This window comes from Ranitomeya imitator, chromosome 5 (genome assembly GCF_032444005.1).
Source record: "Ranitomeya imitator isolate aRanImi1 chromosome 5, aRanImi1.pri, whole genome shotgun sequence".
Taxonomy (NCBI): Eukaryota; Metazoa; Chordata; class Amphibia; order Anura; family Dendrobatidae; genus Ranitomeya; species Ranitomeya imitator.
In genome coordinates, this window is record NC_091286.1 from 607,728,156 (window position 1) to 607,743,931 (window position 15,776).

The 15,776-nt window shown below is 41.4% G+C and overlaps 1 protein-coding gene across 33 annotated transcripts in view; it reads right to left on the reverse strand.

Moving 5' to 3' along the window:
* The window catches only part of MYT1L (myelin transcription factor 1 like), a 770,605-nt gene that overhangs the window by 154,555 nt on the left and 600,274 nt on the right, over nucleotides 1-15,776 (reverse strand). For 25 of the 33 annotated variants that reach the window (XM_069728021.1, XM_069728020.1, XM_069728031.1 and 22 more), the window contains one exon: nucleotides 6,126-7,094. The exons of 1 other annotated variant lie outside the window; for it this stretch is intronic. In XM_069728021.1, coding sequence (XP_069584122.1) covers nucleotides 6,126-7,094 — 969 coding nt within the window. Of the gene's footprint in view, nucleotides 1-6,125; nucleotides 7,095-7,394; nucleotides 7,446-15,776 lie in introns of all 33 variants that reach the window. 7 more of the 33 variants (XM_069728008.1, XM_069728022.1, XM_069728016.1 and 4 more) reach the window with 1 other exon arrangement.

Sequence of the window (15,776 nt, forward strand, 5' to 3'; positions counted from 1 at the left end):
ACCTGTCAAAGAAAAACCAGTGGAAAGAACAATTTACATAAAATCTTTTTATTTTGCTTTGAAAGTAGAGGGACATTTATTTGATTCAGGGATCTAATATAGTAGCTGTGGATTGATCATATCTCCATTAGTCAATTTTATCTGATGAATAATAAAAAGTGTTAATATAATAGTGGTCCATATATGAGAACAATGGACTTCTGACCAGTATTTTTTTTCTTCTGAGAAAAATTGGAATTAAATAAAAAAAAAAAAGTAGAATAAGCAAAGTTTCTCACGGGCATAATACAAGCTCTTTTTTATGCATTTCTATAATGCGGTTACTTCAGTCCATTAGAACCATAGCGGAAGTGGTATATGAGGCTGTAATAAGGATGGAAAAATGTGACAAGATTATAGTTTTTCGGTGTTGCACTTTTCTTCTGTCTAAGATGAGCAAAACAAACCTACATCAAACCTTTGTTGAGTGACCACATAGACCACAAACAGTGCAATGCATTTTCCTGTTGTATTTGTGTAGGTATACTTCAGGTACTTTTTTTTTGAGGAACTAAAACACTACAGCCAGAAAATTACTGAGAGTTTGTAAGAAATTATGAGATTTCCTTTATAAACAAGTTTTATTTTATCATGTTTAATGGTAGTTTTGGATTAAATTCATATTTAAATCATATATTGTGCTTTTCAACCCTATTTGAAACTTGCATTTTAAGAAAACCCATTACGGTACCTTAAGTGGAAACTACAGTGGATGATACTGTAACTGCAGGTCATTACATCTATGGCCAAGCTGGGATAATTTAGGTCATAGGTTGTACTTACATGTGTTGTCTATGTAAGAATTTTGTGATGGCTTTTGCCACAATTTTAAAAGTTGCGGCAATATCGATGCATATTTTAGAAAGTTGCCTTATGTGAAACTCCATTACGGTACCCTATGCAGAAACTAAAATCTACGATACTCTAGCTGTAGGTCTAAAACCCACAGTCAGGTTCGATTTGTGGTCATGTAAATGAAGGCATACTCTATTTTTGTGGTGATTTTCTGCTGTTTATTGTGGAATGTTTAAAAATTGCCCTAAAATAGATGCTTTTGTTTTACAAAATCAGTGCTTTTTTACTGAAATTACAAAACTTTGGCAAAAAGAAGGTCAAAAATAGTAAAAAAAATGGCTAAAAATGACCCATGTAAACACACCATGAATGATAATTCAGATGTGGCATAAAACATACCCCAATTATGGTGTATATTTCAGTGAAAAATATTATAGAAGTCTATGAAGAAATTCTGCAACCAAAATAAGTAAGACATTGAAAATATGTAAATGAAAAATTGCAGTGAAACAATATTTGCCAGAATATGACCACCATGTCTGAGTTAAGGATTTTTCCCTTATATTATTACATCTACACAATCTTTTAGTTCGATTTGTGTGCAAAGAAAATAAGTTGGTTTACGCCACATGTAAATTTCCGCTAGGGTCAATTTCACACATCCAATGTTTACAGTCTTGGTATGGACCATGATATTCGAAGTGGCCATTGGTCTCCTGACCTTAACTGAGCAGTCTCATATATGTCTATGCATTTGATGCGTTTGGGCCATAATATCGCAGTGAGTACCCAGATGTTGGATATAGTTAGCCAGTCTAAGGGGAGATTTACATTAGTAATATTTTTCTGCCTGTGCTACAGAATTTCAAGCCTTATTATATGTGGATTTGCTGTGGACATCTCCCTTTGCAATACAATATATAACAACACTTGTGAGGTTTCGGATTTGTCCGTGATGACCACGCAGCCTCCAGCCTAGAAAGATACCATATGCTATCCCAGCAGCCAGGGTCAGAGCTCCAGGGTGGGAAATGTAATCCATTGGAAATCGAGCCCGGGTCCTCCCACGTTGGGTTCTGTTAGTCACTTCCTGGTCCTACAGGTCGCACGCGTGTGATGTCATCGCCGCTATTCACCTGCGTTTTGCTTTACTACTCGCTTGCCGCTCTCTGCTCTGTAATTTCTTGATGATGTGGGAAGCCAGTAGGGGGTGCTGCCAGAGGTGACGGGTCACTGCATCGGAAGCCACGTCACCTCTGGCAGCGCCCCCTACTGGCTTCCCACGTCATCAAGAAATTACAGAGCAGAGAGCGGCGAGCGAGTAGTAAAGCAAAACGCAGGCGAATAGCGGCAATGACGTCACACGCGTGCGACCTGTAGGACCAGGAAGTGACTAACAGAACCCAACGTGGGAGGACCCGGGCTCGATTTCCAATGGATTACATTTCCCACCCTGGAGCTCTGACCCTGGCTGCTGGGATAGCATGTGGTATCTTTCTAGGCTGGAGGCTGCGTGGTCATCACGGACAAATCCGAAACCTCAGAATTGTTTCAGGAAATGATGTGGGAAGTGAAGCAAACAATATATAACACAAGTGACAATTTTGCAAATGATTTGCAGTGTCCCAAGCTGGAAAAGAAAACGTGCCATGTGTGAATCTCCCTTCACGGTCTTCTACATTTAGAAAACCAATGCAGTTAATAATAATAAAACAAGTATCAAATGAAGAGTGTTATCTATGGGCTAACGTTTCTCCATATGGAGAGTGACAAGCCATGCAGACCTGGATTGTCATTCTCCACAAGGAAAAACATTACACCTTAAATCTCAGTATTAAGCCTCTCACCTAGCCAATCAGAGTTCATACTTTGCACTGATGAGGTGCGATACCAGAAAACACTGGCTTTTATCCTAGGCCAAATGGCAAGGCTCGTTAAAGTGTCGATATTGACTATTAGGATTGCTACTTCCAACAGGTTTCACAAGAGTTCTAGTCTTCTTCCTCTTTGAAGAGGTAATTTGCATATTTAATTTCCCAGACGAGCAAGCATGGTGTATAAGTTTCCTAACTTTTACACGACAGACCTGGCTTGTCACTCTCCACAAGGAGAAATGTTACTCTTAGATCACAATTTTAAGCCTCTCACCCAGCCAAATCAGATCTCATACTTTGCACTGATGAGGGGCAATATCCCAAAACACTCTGTCTGCAAATTCCGATTCTGGTTTGGTTTTTTATCTTAAGCCATATGGCAAGGCTCGATAAAGGGTATTGACTTTTAGGATTACTATTTCCAATAGGTGGCACTAGAGTTCTAGTCCTCATCCTCTCTGAAAATGCAATTTGCAAATGAGGGGTGTGAATGAGATTTGATAACGGTCTATTGCGAAAGCGCAAAAAATGCAGCAAATTGTCACTTTGGTGGTCTTTTTTGAAAAGCCAAAGTGGTTGCATCAAACTAGGACAAAGGTAGAGTGGATAAGTTTTACAATAAAAGCCAATAAAGTCACTGCTTTAATTTTACAAAAGGCGCATAAAATATGAGAGGCGTAATCTGATTGGTTCCTCCAGTTTTGATGTATCTTCCCTATAGAGTCCTTAAGCTTTCAGCATCCATATGCAATCTATTAATACAAGATCAAGACCTGGCAAGAGAGTTTTCTTCTTGGTCTCAACAAAAGAAAAAAAATAAACTTTCTCAATAATTAAATTGCTGACTATATCACTTGTTCTTCCAGACTGAAAATATCTCATTCTTAGGGGCTAATGGGATCATCAATTAATCTAAGTGGAATTAATTGCATATTGTTGCGAGTGATTTAGAGACACCGAATTCATGTACCTCACACACACAGCAAGACACTTGAAGAGCATATTCATTCCACAGAGCACACTACATCAAAGCTCATTATCAACTCATAGCAATAAATATAATAAAAAGCTGATTATTCTAATTCATCAATCACCCATCATTAGCCAGCAAAATTAAATGTGTTCATAATTAGCGTCTTAATTCTGGCAAAAAAAATAATTCTAAAATGTATTCAAATAAGAAAGCTTGTCATTTCATGAATGGCGCTGACGTCTAGGTCTAGGTTACCTAAGATCTGTGTTGTTAGTTACTACTGAATCAATATCAGGTTTGAGAGCAATTACAGACACAATCAATATTTCGATTGATTCTTTTTTTTTTTCAGCGCTCACGTGCATGGTTATATTACTGATCCATTCAAGCTCGACTTGTATAAAGGAGTAAAAAGAAGCAACTATACAAGTCTATGAGGCCAAAATGCACAAAGTTCTCAATGTGGAGGCTTAACCGTCCTCTAGTGTTAGCTTTCTGTTGCTCTTTCTTATGTTAATGGATCGGTTTTGACCCGTGTCTTAACTCACCCCTAGGATACCCTAAAAACAGTTATTTATGATCCAATTTGTTTCTTACCTCTTAGTTACCTTGTTAGGGTTTCTCATCCATGGAAGGATTGATTTTAATATTTTTGTTGTGGCCCCCTGGGCCTTTCATTTGAGAGCATACCCTTCATTTTCAATATAAAAATATTGTCAAATGAACCTCAAGAGAATAATATAAACTATACTCTGCAAAGTACCAACTCTAAGCTGATTTGGCCATACATGCCTGGACATGTCCCTAACTCAAGTTGTTGGAGGTAGAGCTGGCTGTGGGCTGTTGGTTTATATTGTGTTTATGAGTTCAGTTTTGGGACTTATTATTGTTTTTTTACTCTTATATTAGACCTGGGTCGAAATTGACCCCAACAACACAAATGTTACAATTTTCATAAGAGCATTCTACAATTTAGTAAAATAGTTTTATTGTATTGTATTTTGTTTAACAATAAGTTCCTGAAAAAGTCAAAAAAGTCTTGATGCAATAAACAAATGTATGTAGAATTTGTATGCATTTAAAACCTAAAACGGGTCGGTCACGACCCTAACACTAGAGGAAGGTTAAGATGACCTCTTACCAAATGTTTCATGTTGAATTGGACACTCAATGTAGAGTGGCATTAAATGTTCTTATTTTTTTTTCATTTTGCCTCTGTGTTAGGCCACATTCACATGCTCAGTGTTTTACATCAGTATTTGTAAGTCAAAAATCAGGAGTGGAACAATAAGAGGAAAAATATAATAGAAACACGTCACCACTTCTGTATTTATCACCCACTCCTGGTTTTGGCTTACAAATACTGATGTAAAATACTGACGAAATACTGAACGTGTCCTTTCGGATGTATATTAGCAATGAATATATTGGCACCTAACAGGTTAACATTTGTTAATTCCTAGTGGGTGTTATTAGACAACAACTGATTACACCCACTTGAACTTAACTTGAACTTAACTCAGTACGTGTTAAATACATTGATTGCTAATATCTCCGCAATGGAGAAGCAAAAATAAAAAAAACTTTTATTCCGCTCTGCAGCCACTATTACATAATGTGTCTGGTTCTACATGAAAATGTTAGTGATCCATCCTCTTAAAAAAAAAAATTATCTCAGCTGAATTGGTAAATTGTGTTATGATGCATTAGATGCAGTTAATTGTTTCTGAGCGTAGAATAATTAGGAAAAATGGTGCCACCACAAAGCGTGCCATGACATGGAGTCATGGAAATTCTGTGTGCTGTCTTAAAGACTGCGTGGTGCCTAAAGTTTCCCATACAAATAAAATTAAAATTAATGGAAGTGTAAAATACTGATCATAGAAAGTGATGGTTTTAGCTGACTAATGTCACACCATCATTGTCTGAAGAGAAGTCAACTGTGTGTGAAATCTTCAGAAGATGCCTTTATTTGATTCACACCGGTCGACATGCAAACAATAATTCAGTGAAAAATCTTTTTTCCCTTCTGCAAAGGCCATTACTTCAAAAATAATCAAACATGTAAGGCTACATTGACCGAGTGTAACAGCCAACATAGATCTGATCAGGTGGGGTTTTTGTTTGACCAGAATCACTCTTTTGACTGGAGATGGGCCGATATGCTCTATATAATCAAAATGTATGCAATTATATAACATTGATTTATTAATGTTGGACCTGAGGTACACAATTGTGATAGAAATGCATGCATAACCTGATAACATGTCTAAACACCGAAGCTAACCGCATTTCAGGAAAACATGGTCTTAGTACTTTGAGTCTCAAGAGGAGCAGTTGAACTAGGACTTGCCACCATAATATGGACACAATATTTTGGCCCATATTCTGCTTGTGTGAAACCATACATACAACATAGGTAGAAATAAGCATGCATATATTACCTTTTGTATAACATGGCTTTTTGACATGGCCATCATTGGACTTTGGCCTTCTATCCTCCCCTGACATGTGTCTCATGGTATGTTCATCGCAAATTCTCATGCTATCTCGCCTTCCAGCTTCCATGGCCATCTTGTCCCTCATTGCTTTTGCTCTCTCGCTCTCTAGAGCTATGGCTTTTTCTAGCAGTGTCAGATTACCTTTTGTCATATCAAAGACTTCTTCTGACCTGTCGGAGGTGATGGAGGTAGTATCATCATCTCTATCAATGAATTCATCCTCTTTTGCACAGCTAGAAAAAGTTCTTGACCTGGGGCTCAATTGTTCTTCAAGTCTCATTAAGTTCATCATGTCTGAATAATTCCTATCTGGCATTCGATCAGAATAGTCTTCGTCCGCCCTTGGCATTCTCATACCCATACATTGTTGTTGACTTCTATCCGAATTAGTTTCGCTAAGTTTCCGTGCAAGGTCAAAGCATTGATTACGTAAGCATTCCAAACTGCTCAAGCACACCTCCTCATCACTCTCCTCCACCATTTTCTCGGCATGTCCATTATTTGTAGGCTTGCCTAACATCAAATAGTTCATATTCCGTGTATCTTCATGGGAATGGTCAATATAATTCCTATCATTGAGGTTATCAGAAAGTACTACGCCATGTCCTTGTGCCAACAGTTTGAGGGAATCCACTGTTTCCCGAACAACATCACTGTCCAAGTCTAAACTGAGCTCTGTTTTCCGTCCCACATTCTCGTTCTTGTCACTGTCATCTTCCATGCTATTAGATGTATTGCTGTTCATTTCAGATTCCGTCCTGGCTCTGTATGCCGCATCCTCGGCTATTTTGCCAAGATTCAACAAAGACTTGGCTACCAGTTCATCGTAATTATCGTATTCATCATTATTATTATCATCCTTTTCGGTGTCGTGCATTATTCGAGAGCTGTGACAATCCATTGAGTGATGGTCTAAAAAGTGAAAAGAGAAAAATAGCTAGAAGGGCTGAGTGACATTTTTGGTTGATTTAAGCCTTCATGACGTAAAACACAGCATGATGAATACCAAGATATACTTTCAATTGACAGCTGTATGTAAAGAGACAGATGGAAATACAAAAAAGTTGTTACATTTCTGCATAGGTTTCGATTAATTATTCAGTTACACAATAAATAAATTGGAAGGCTATGTGCACACGTTAAGTATTTGGTACTGAGATTTCTGCTCCATTTCTGCATCTCTTGGGAGGAAAAATTGCGTAAAATACTCACCAAAAACCAATCGTGGGAAAGTAGTCTTTGTGAGTAAAATCTGCACCAAATCTGCAAGTCAAAAGAAGCAATGTGTGCACGATACTTAAGGATTCTCATTGCAGTCATTAGTCATTTACTTTGCAGGCATTAGGAAAGCCTTCAGGTTTTGTGACAAAACTGCCCATAAAAACCGCGACAAAAATGTGACAAAAACACAACATGTGCACACAGACTATGGGTTAGTGCCACTTAGGCAGTTAGATTTAGGTATACAGATGAAGGCAGCAGACTTTGATGTTCAGACAGAAAAATGGTCATTTTTTACTTTTTGGATAATAGCGCCACTCTTGTCCATAGGTTATGTCTGATATGGCAGCTCAAACGTATTCCTTTTAATAGGATTGACCTGCAACACTAAACACACAAAATGGAGTAATTTTCTGCAAAAAAGTAGACCATTCTTCTAAGGGCAGAGACAGACTGCCGTATTTCTCGTGCGAGAATCGCATCGTACTGCATGGACTGGCCTGGCATCTCTCCTGAACTGAGCAAGACTGTATTCTGAATCTTATCATTTACCACCAGATCATTAGATCATCTTGATGTCACAAACTCGGCTCAGCTTTATGGCAATTGCATCCATCTTTTAAGGGCATTTTTTAGGGCATTTAGTTTTGATTTTTTTTTAAAGAGCCAACCAGTGTTTATCCAGTGGGAAAGTTCACTGGGAGCCTACAACTAAGAGGACTCACATTCTTTATGATATGCCGACCCCAGAATTTGGTGCATATCCTACTCAAAGATGTCAAGGTCTTGAATTAATTTTCGCTTTGCTCAAAGCTCCGGCTGCATTTTGATTATCTAAGTGCCTCACATTCAAGAACATCAGCAAACATGGAGCTTGCAAATTTGTTCTCCGGATGTCTTCCTGCTGCCAAGATTTGGAGGGAGCCATCCTGTAAGTGATTGTCCTACTCTTCAAGGAGAGACAGTTTTTTCTTCTTCCCCGGGAGAACTTATTTGCATATATTTCCCAAGTAGCATTGTCTGTAAGATGACATACTCCATCTGAATCTGTCAGCAGTTTTTTACTACCTAATCTGAGACCAGCATTGTGTTGGGGCAGAGACCTTGATTTCAGTGATATATCACTAACAGGGCTGCTTGCTGTAGTTTTGATACAATCACTGATTTATTGAGCAGGAGATTATAATCATCTATAGTGGTCTAATAAACCTGCAATCCGACCACGCCCCTCACCACTGATTGGTAGCTTTCTACCTATGAGCAGTGTGCACAGAAAGCTGCCAATCAGTGCTGTGGGCGGGATTATACAGGGCTCAGTGTTCAGAGAACTGCTAGATCTGCAGCAGAAAAAACAGGGATTTTATCAAAACTACAGCAAGCGGCCCAGTAAGTGACACATTGGTGTAATCAGGGTCTGTAGCCCTAAATGATGCTGCTCTCAGATGGAGTAAAAAAAAAATGTGGTAACAGATTCACTTTATTGTGAACCAGCACCCTTAGACACATGAAATAATGATGACAACCAAAGATGGATTCCTTTAACCCTTGAGTGATAGCTTAATACAATGTGATTTTCAGCAATGAGGCATAGATTGGTATTTGCCATCTATGGAGGAGCTCTTTAAGATTTTATAGTTAGGATAATAGAAAAAAAATCTTTAAAGTGGAGCCAATGTTTGTTTCTGTCCCACAATAGCTCATTTCTAATTCTATATCTATAGGTCTCAGCCGTGACCCCGCTCTATAGTGAAGCCATTGTTTAGCCTGCAGAAATAATGTTTATCACCCGGGAATCAGTAGTAAAGCTATCGCACCTCTATATTAAATTGTAAAGACTCATTATTGCCACCAAAGTGTTGTCAGAAAGTTCAGTATCTGCGGCCGCCCTCGCTCCAAGTATACTGGGAAAGAGATTCTGGTTCTCATGGAAACACACGCCGTATAACACGGATTGTAAGAGAAAAGGGGAAAAAGATAATAGGTGAATGGCAATAAACCAGAAGATATCATTGCTGGGGTGGAAGCTTCACATTCACACAAAATGCTCTGTGAATCACAAAAGAAAATCCAATAACTTTGTCCTATTGTGTCTGTATGGATGGAAACTGCCAACTATTTACCAGTAATCCCGAGGATGGAAATTACCAAATGTTACAACATAATCATTGCAGTCTCTCTATCTATCTATCTATCTATCTATCTATCTATCTATCTATTTATCTATCTATCTGTCATGAGTCACAGGGGGGATATTTTTGATTATCCCACCGCTGCCACCAATATGTCATGAACCGGGGTTGCTTGGTTGCCCCATTCTTTTCTGAAGGGGATTTATTTTTATCCCACTTCTCAGTTCTGCTTTGGAACTTGCAGCTCTCTGGTGCCCCCTTTACCCTCAGGTCAGGCATGGAACTGCATCTAGGATAATTAGTCGCCAGAAAGGCTGCCTTGCTATGTATTGGCTATTGGGCACACTGCAGCTAGGGCGATAAAACTACTCCCGCTCAGGCAGGAATAAAAATGATCAACGCCGTCCATCGCTGCCAGTTTTCCGCTGCCACCAGCTCCTATTTTCCTATTTCTTATTAAAAAACGGGTCAGGAGCCAACCCAATCAGTAGCAATGGCTTACGTTAGAGGCTTTAGGGTAACTTTAGAGCAAGGAAAACAACGCTAGCAAATATGATAACTTTTACTTAAAAAAAAAAGATTAGGCAGTGTTTACAAAAGTAGATAAAATATATTATAAAAGGAGACAATTATCTTTTGTACAGACCATCACAAAATAAAGAGGGATTAATGGAAGAAAAAACACTTACAGTTGCTTAAGTCATTTCATAGCAGACCATGCGGTGTAGGGGGAGGGACAATACATCAAAATGCATCACAGAGCGTCTCTCAGCTAGCTCCCTGGACAAAGACTAGTGCAAAATGAGGTCTCCCTGTCTTACACCCCTGGTCGTGACATCACTGAGTGGGCTGGATACACCCCTTTTTGAAAGGTATGGAAAACCATCTAGTAAACATATCTAGGCATATGAACCTCGTAGAATGGCGGCACAATTACCGTTTTTCTCAGCACGAAATAGACGCTCATTTAAATCAAAACACGGCTTGGCTATGAGCCTCGGTTAAGCAATAATGTGTTACTCAATTTCTGCTAAGCACTGAGCTCCCAAAACCCACCAGTTGGGAACCCGATCCCTGCAGTTTCCTGAAATATGAACTGCCTATTTCTGTGAATATCCTGTGTTGATATATTTGGTCGTAAAAGACCACTATAGCTAAACAAAGGGATTGTCATGTGTTGCTACTCTTTACTTTCGGTTTCACAGCTGCATGCAGAGGTGGCAGGCAGAAGATAAGTGTATTCACCCACAGACAGCTGGGGGGAAGAGAAGGGGGTCAGAAAGCCCACAGCGTGTCTGTAAAGCCATGGAACTTTCTAGAAGTATACTCAGAACATGGCATATTTACATTATTGTGACACTATCTCTATATGTAAATGCAGTGTCATTATGGTGTACTGTTACTAGATGAAGTGGACAAATCCTTTTAGTAATTATTTGATGTGTGGCCCAGGAGGAAGCCTAGACTATTATAGCTCAGGAACAGCGGAGCACTCTGCACCACATGATCGCCACGCTCCCACAGCGGCGTAGCCCACTCCAATGCTCTGTCTGACAGGAGAGACTTTATAAATCCCACCTTTGCCCGCTTTGTGGGAAAACGTGCAGCCAGAAGCTCGAGATGTATAGACCACTGGCTCACGAGACCCCTACAAGATTTACTATCTCCAGAAAATTTCTCTGGCAGCGGGAGGCGAAAAAGAGTCGGAACAGGGGTGGCAGTGGACAAGGTTGCTGCAACCACGCTAGCAGTCTGAACAGCAACTGCGGTAACATCCATTGCTGAGATTGAGCGCTCGAGAGCCGCCAATCTACCCTCCAGCTGCTGGATGCACCACAAAGATTGCTGTTGATCTGCCATTTACTAGCCAGACCCTGGCGCCTGTATTATGTTAGGGCTGGTGGAATGCACCGAGTAAACATAGATGTTATTATTGGTGTGTTCGCAGCTCGGGGTCCACTGTGCAGGAGGAGAACCTGCTGCTAGCAAATGTCACTATATGGCAGTATAAGCGAGCTCTGTTACTTCACAGAGTCGCCGTGATAGAAAAGCACTGTGTCCTGTTAAGCTCACAGGAGTACGCAGCTAACTGCTGAGCTGATAGCAGTCAGTGATCATGCTGTCAGAGAAGCACGCAAACAATTCCTCACCGGAGGTGCCGGTATTCTAGTGGCTTATTTCAGCCGTGCCCTGAATACATGCGAACAAACTCCTCATCGGAGGTGCCGGTATTCTAGTGGCTTATTTCAGCTGAGCCCTGATCACAAGCATACATGACCACACTGGCGCAAAGCTCATAACAAAGATTGATACTAGCGCATGGCCATGCAGCCATGCAAACCTTTTATAGTTGCAGCAACTTCAGGACCTTCCTAGAGGACCAATGTGAGTTGCTTAAGGACCTGAGCGTGTGACCCCTGACCTCCAATGAGAGGTCTTCCTTTTTGCATGCTCAGAAGGGAGAAAGCAGGACTTAGTCCCAGAATCGAGTCCTCACCACTGACCAGTACTAGCTATAATGGCAGAGCCTGGAAGAACAGCAGTAGCCAGATGAGCCAGACGCTGGGACCGACGTCTTCGCTGAGCAGGCTCCACTGCGGCTGGAGAAGAATGGGAGACTGCAGCAGAAATGGCTCGAGATTCCCCCTGTGCAGAGGCTGGAACTCGAGCCCTAACAGTGAGGGCGATTATATGCGAGGGTCGATATGGATCCCCAAGGATGCAGACAGAGCCCTATTAGACTTGCTGGAGTGCCTTGTATCCACAGCAGGACGCCTGTGAGTAACAAGGCAAAATAAAAGTATGTGTGGACCTGATCAAGCTACTTGACCAAGACAATATTCAGGAAAACCCGTTAAGGGGTTTTATTTTTGGAGTGAACTACAGGATGGTAGTTGAGGCGGCTCACTCCCTCGGGTCTTACAAGCGGCCCTTGGCCACAGATTCTAGTTAAAAATCCTGCTGTAAAGGATTTGGGTGTCTCAGTGTTTGTTTTCAAGTGGCAGAGCAGGTGGGTCTGCAGCATCCAGCTTGTGTGAGGCAACACAGAGCCAAGAGCAGTGAATGCCTGGCACCCTGCAGAGTGATATGGTGGTGCAGTTACCCTCGGCAACCAGTATTAGATACGGACTGCTGTGACGCCCTGGCTGCAATCTGGAGGATACCTTGTGCTGTTCATTTTGTGAGTTATTTTCCTGGGTCACTGCCTATCTGTCACACTGCCCCAACCCCGCTGCACTACAATATATTGGCCAATATATGTGAACCCAACTACCACTTCAAGGCGTCCTTCAAAGTTGGGTCAAAAAAAGCAAAATCTCTAATGAGGCCCAGAATTATTGCAAATCTTTAATAGCATTAGTCTTTTTATATAGGCCAAATTGACTTTTGGGGCCCCCTAGGCTCCACGGCCCAGGTGCAATTGCAACCGTGGCACCTACAGCATTTTTGCCCCTGATCATTTTACCGCAAGTGTGCAATTTGCATAAATGCAGTCACGTGCACAGCTGAGTTCAATACAAGTGAAATGAGCAAAGTCATGATGGCCCGCTCTCAGTGCCGGTACAGAAAAATCTTCACAGTTTGTGCTGTGAGGATTCAGAAGTCTGAAGTTACATAGACTTTAACTTCAACCACTTTAACGATCAGTATCGTGGTATTATCAATATTCTATATGCAGGTAACATTTGGTTATTGTTTGTTGGTATTTGTCTGTAATATTGCAATATTATTATTTTGATGTAATTACTTACACTTATATATTAACATTTTTGGTATTATTAGAAATATTGGTCTTGTAATAAATCTTGATTTTCTCCAATCTGGGGGCGAGGACAGTATGGGCCTCTGTGATTTCAAATGCCAGGGCTAAATTTCAGTCCCAGTCCATCCCTGGTAGCAGATCAGACAATTGCAACAAGCAACATGAGAGTTCCTTGAAGGGTCCTGTTCTGTTTCTGAAAACTAGGAACAGTCCCGGCAAATTTACAACAAGGAGAGAGACACAATGGACTCTGTGCCAACGTATCTCAGAGGCATCATGGTGGCACAGTGGTCAAATACCTTAACCCCTTAACCCCCGGGCCATTTTGCATTTTTTGCATTTTTGTTTTTGCTCCCCTTCTTCCCAGAGCCATAACTTTTTAATTTTTTGGTCAAAATGACCGTTTCAGGGCTTGTTGTTTGCGGGACAAGTTGTACTTTTGAACGACACCATTGGTTTTAACATATTGTGTACCGGAAAACAGGAAAAAAAATTCCAAGTGGGGTGAAATTGCAAAAAAAAAAGTGCAATCTGACAGATGTCTTTTTTCTTTTTACCATGTTCACGTAATGCTAAAACTGACCTGCTGTGTTAGGAGTCGAGTTTCCTCTGCTGCACAGGGGGAATCTCGATCCGTCTCCGCTGCGGTCTCCCATTCTCCTCTAGCCGCAGTGGAGTCTGCTCAGCAGGGACGTCACTCCCAGTGTCTTGCTCGCTCTCACTCTGTACAGAGAGTTACTGCTGCTTCTTCAGCTCCTGCCATTAAAGTCAGTGCTGGTCAGCGGCGAGCGGACTTCCCTGGGACTAAGTCCTTGTTTGCGCACACTGAGCATGCCCAGAGCAAGATCTCCCGTTGGAGATCGAGGGTCATGTGCTCTGGCTCTGCAGCGCATTCCATTGGTCCTCTTGGCAGGTCTTGGAAGGGCAAAGTTTCTGTGGCCACTTCCTGTCCTTCAATTATATAAACTGCGCATGACCGCACGGCCATGCGCTAGTGTACAATTGAATACGTGTGTTTGTTGTGAGTGCAAGTCGTTCATTAAATACCCCTACCCTATTGTATGACTGTTCGCGTATGGAGTATGGCTGCTATCTAGCGCCCGACAAATCACTCAACGTGTCACACACGTATCAGCGTCTATTGCTGTGACCGCCAGTGCGGCGCCACGCGCCAGTAGTGCGCTTCCTGACCCACGTCTGGGTGCTTAGTGGTGCCTGCCAGCACGGCACAGTTCGCACTTCGGTGCTCTTATTATAATAGTTGCCTAACACACCCTGTTGCGGTGTTGTGCCAGCAAGTGGTCTAATCGGACTTCAATCCTAGTTGGGGTTAAGTTCGCTGACTGCTTGCTCGCCTTCTATGTGCGGTACCGCGACCCTGTGACGCAACAGGATCGCTTCCTTCACGTTGGGTGAAGTTTAACCCACGCGAGTATACTTATGAGTACCGCCATATAGTCCGTCATTACTCAGCAGCAGGTTCCATCTCTGCACGGTGGACCCCGGGCTACGAACGCACCGTACACTATCAGTCTTATTATTTGGTGCATTCCGCTAGCCCTAACATGCTGTTATGATTCTTCAGGTAATTACGAGATAATAGACACCAAACATGTCTAATTTCTTTTTTATCTAAAAAATTCCAAAGTTTGTTAAAAAAAAATTGCGCCATTTTCCGATACCCGTAGCATCTAAATTTTTCATGATCTCGGGTTGGTTGATGGCTTATTTTTTGTCCCCCGAGCTGACATATTTAAGTTTACCATTTTCGTATAGATGCAATCTTTTGATCACCCATTATTGCATTTTATTTATGTAGCGGCGACCATAAAAAGTAATTCTGGCGTTTTGACTTTTTTTCTCGCTATGGTCCTTAATCTGATCGGCTCTGCTACATACAAGCGATGATCAGATTGCCTGTTTGTAGCAGAAACGCTCACTTGCTATGAGCGCCGACTACTAGGGGGCGCCCATCCCGCAGTGACAACAATAGAGGTCTGCTGGAGACCTCTGGTTTTCATGCCAACCCATCGGTGACCCGCGATCACGTGATGGGGTCACCGATGGATGGGATTTCCAGCACGCTTGCCAGAAGCGCGTGTTAAATGCCGCTGTCAGAAATTGACTGCTGCTTTTAACTAGTTAACAGCCACTCGTGGCTGTTTCGGGCAAATGTCAGCTTTATATACTGTATCAGCTGACATGTTCCCAGATAGGTGAAGGCTGAGTGCCAGAGCCTGCACCAAACAGTGGGAGTCCGACATCAGCGTAGTATCATGCACGATGTCGGAAAGGGGTTTTCAACTGAACAAAATATATTTTAATCAATAGATCTTGGAATAATAATAATTTCCACAATTTAATGTGTTAAATAAAATGTTCCTGTGCTGAGATAAGCTTATAAATGTGTTCCTGCTGTGTAATGGCCATGTCTGACCATGCAGGGACATGGTCTGATCATACCACAGCTCCTGGGCAGGT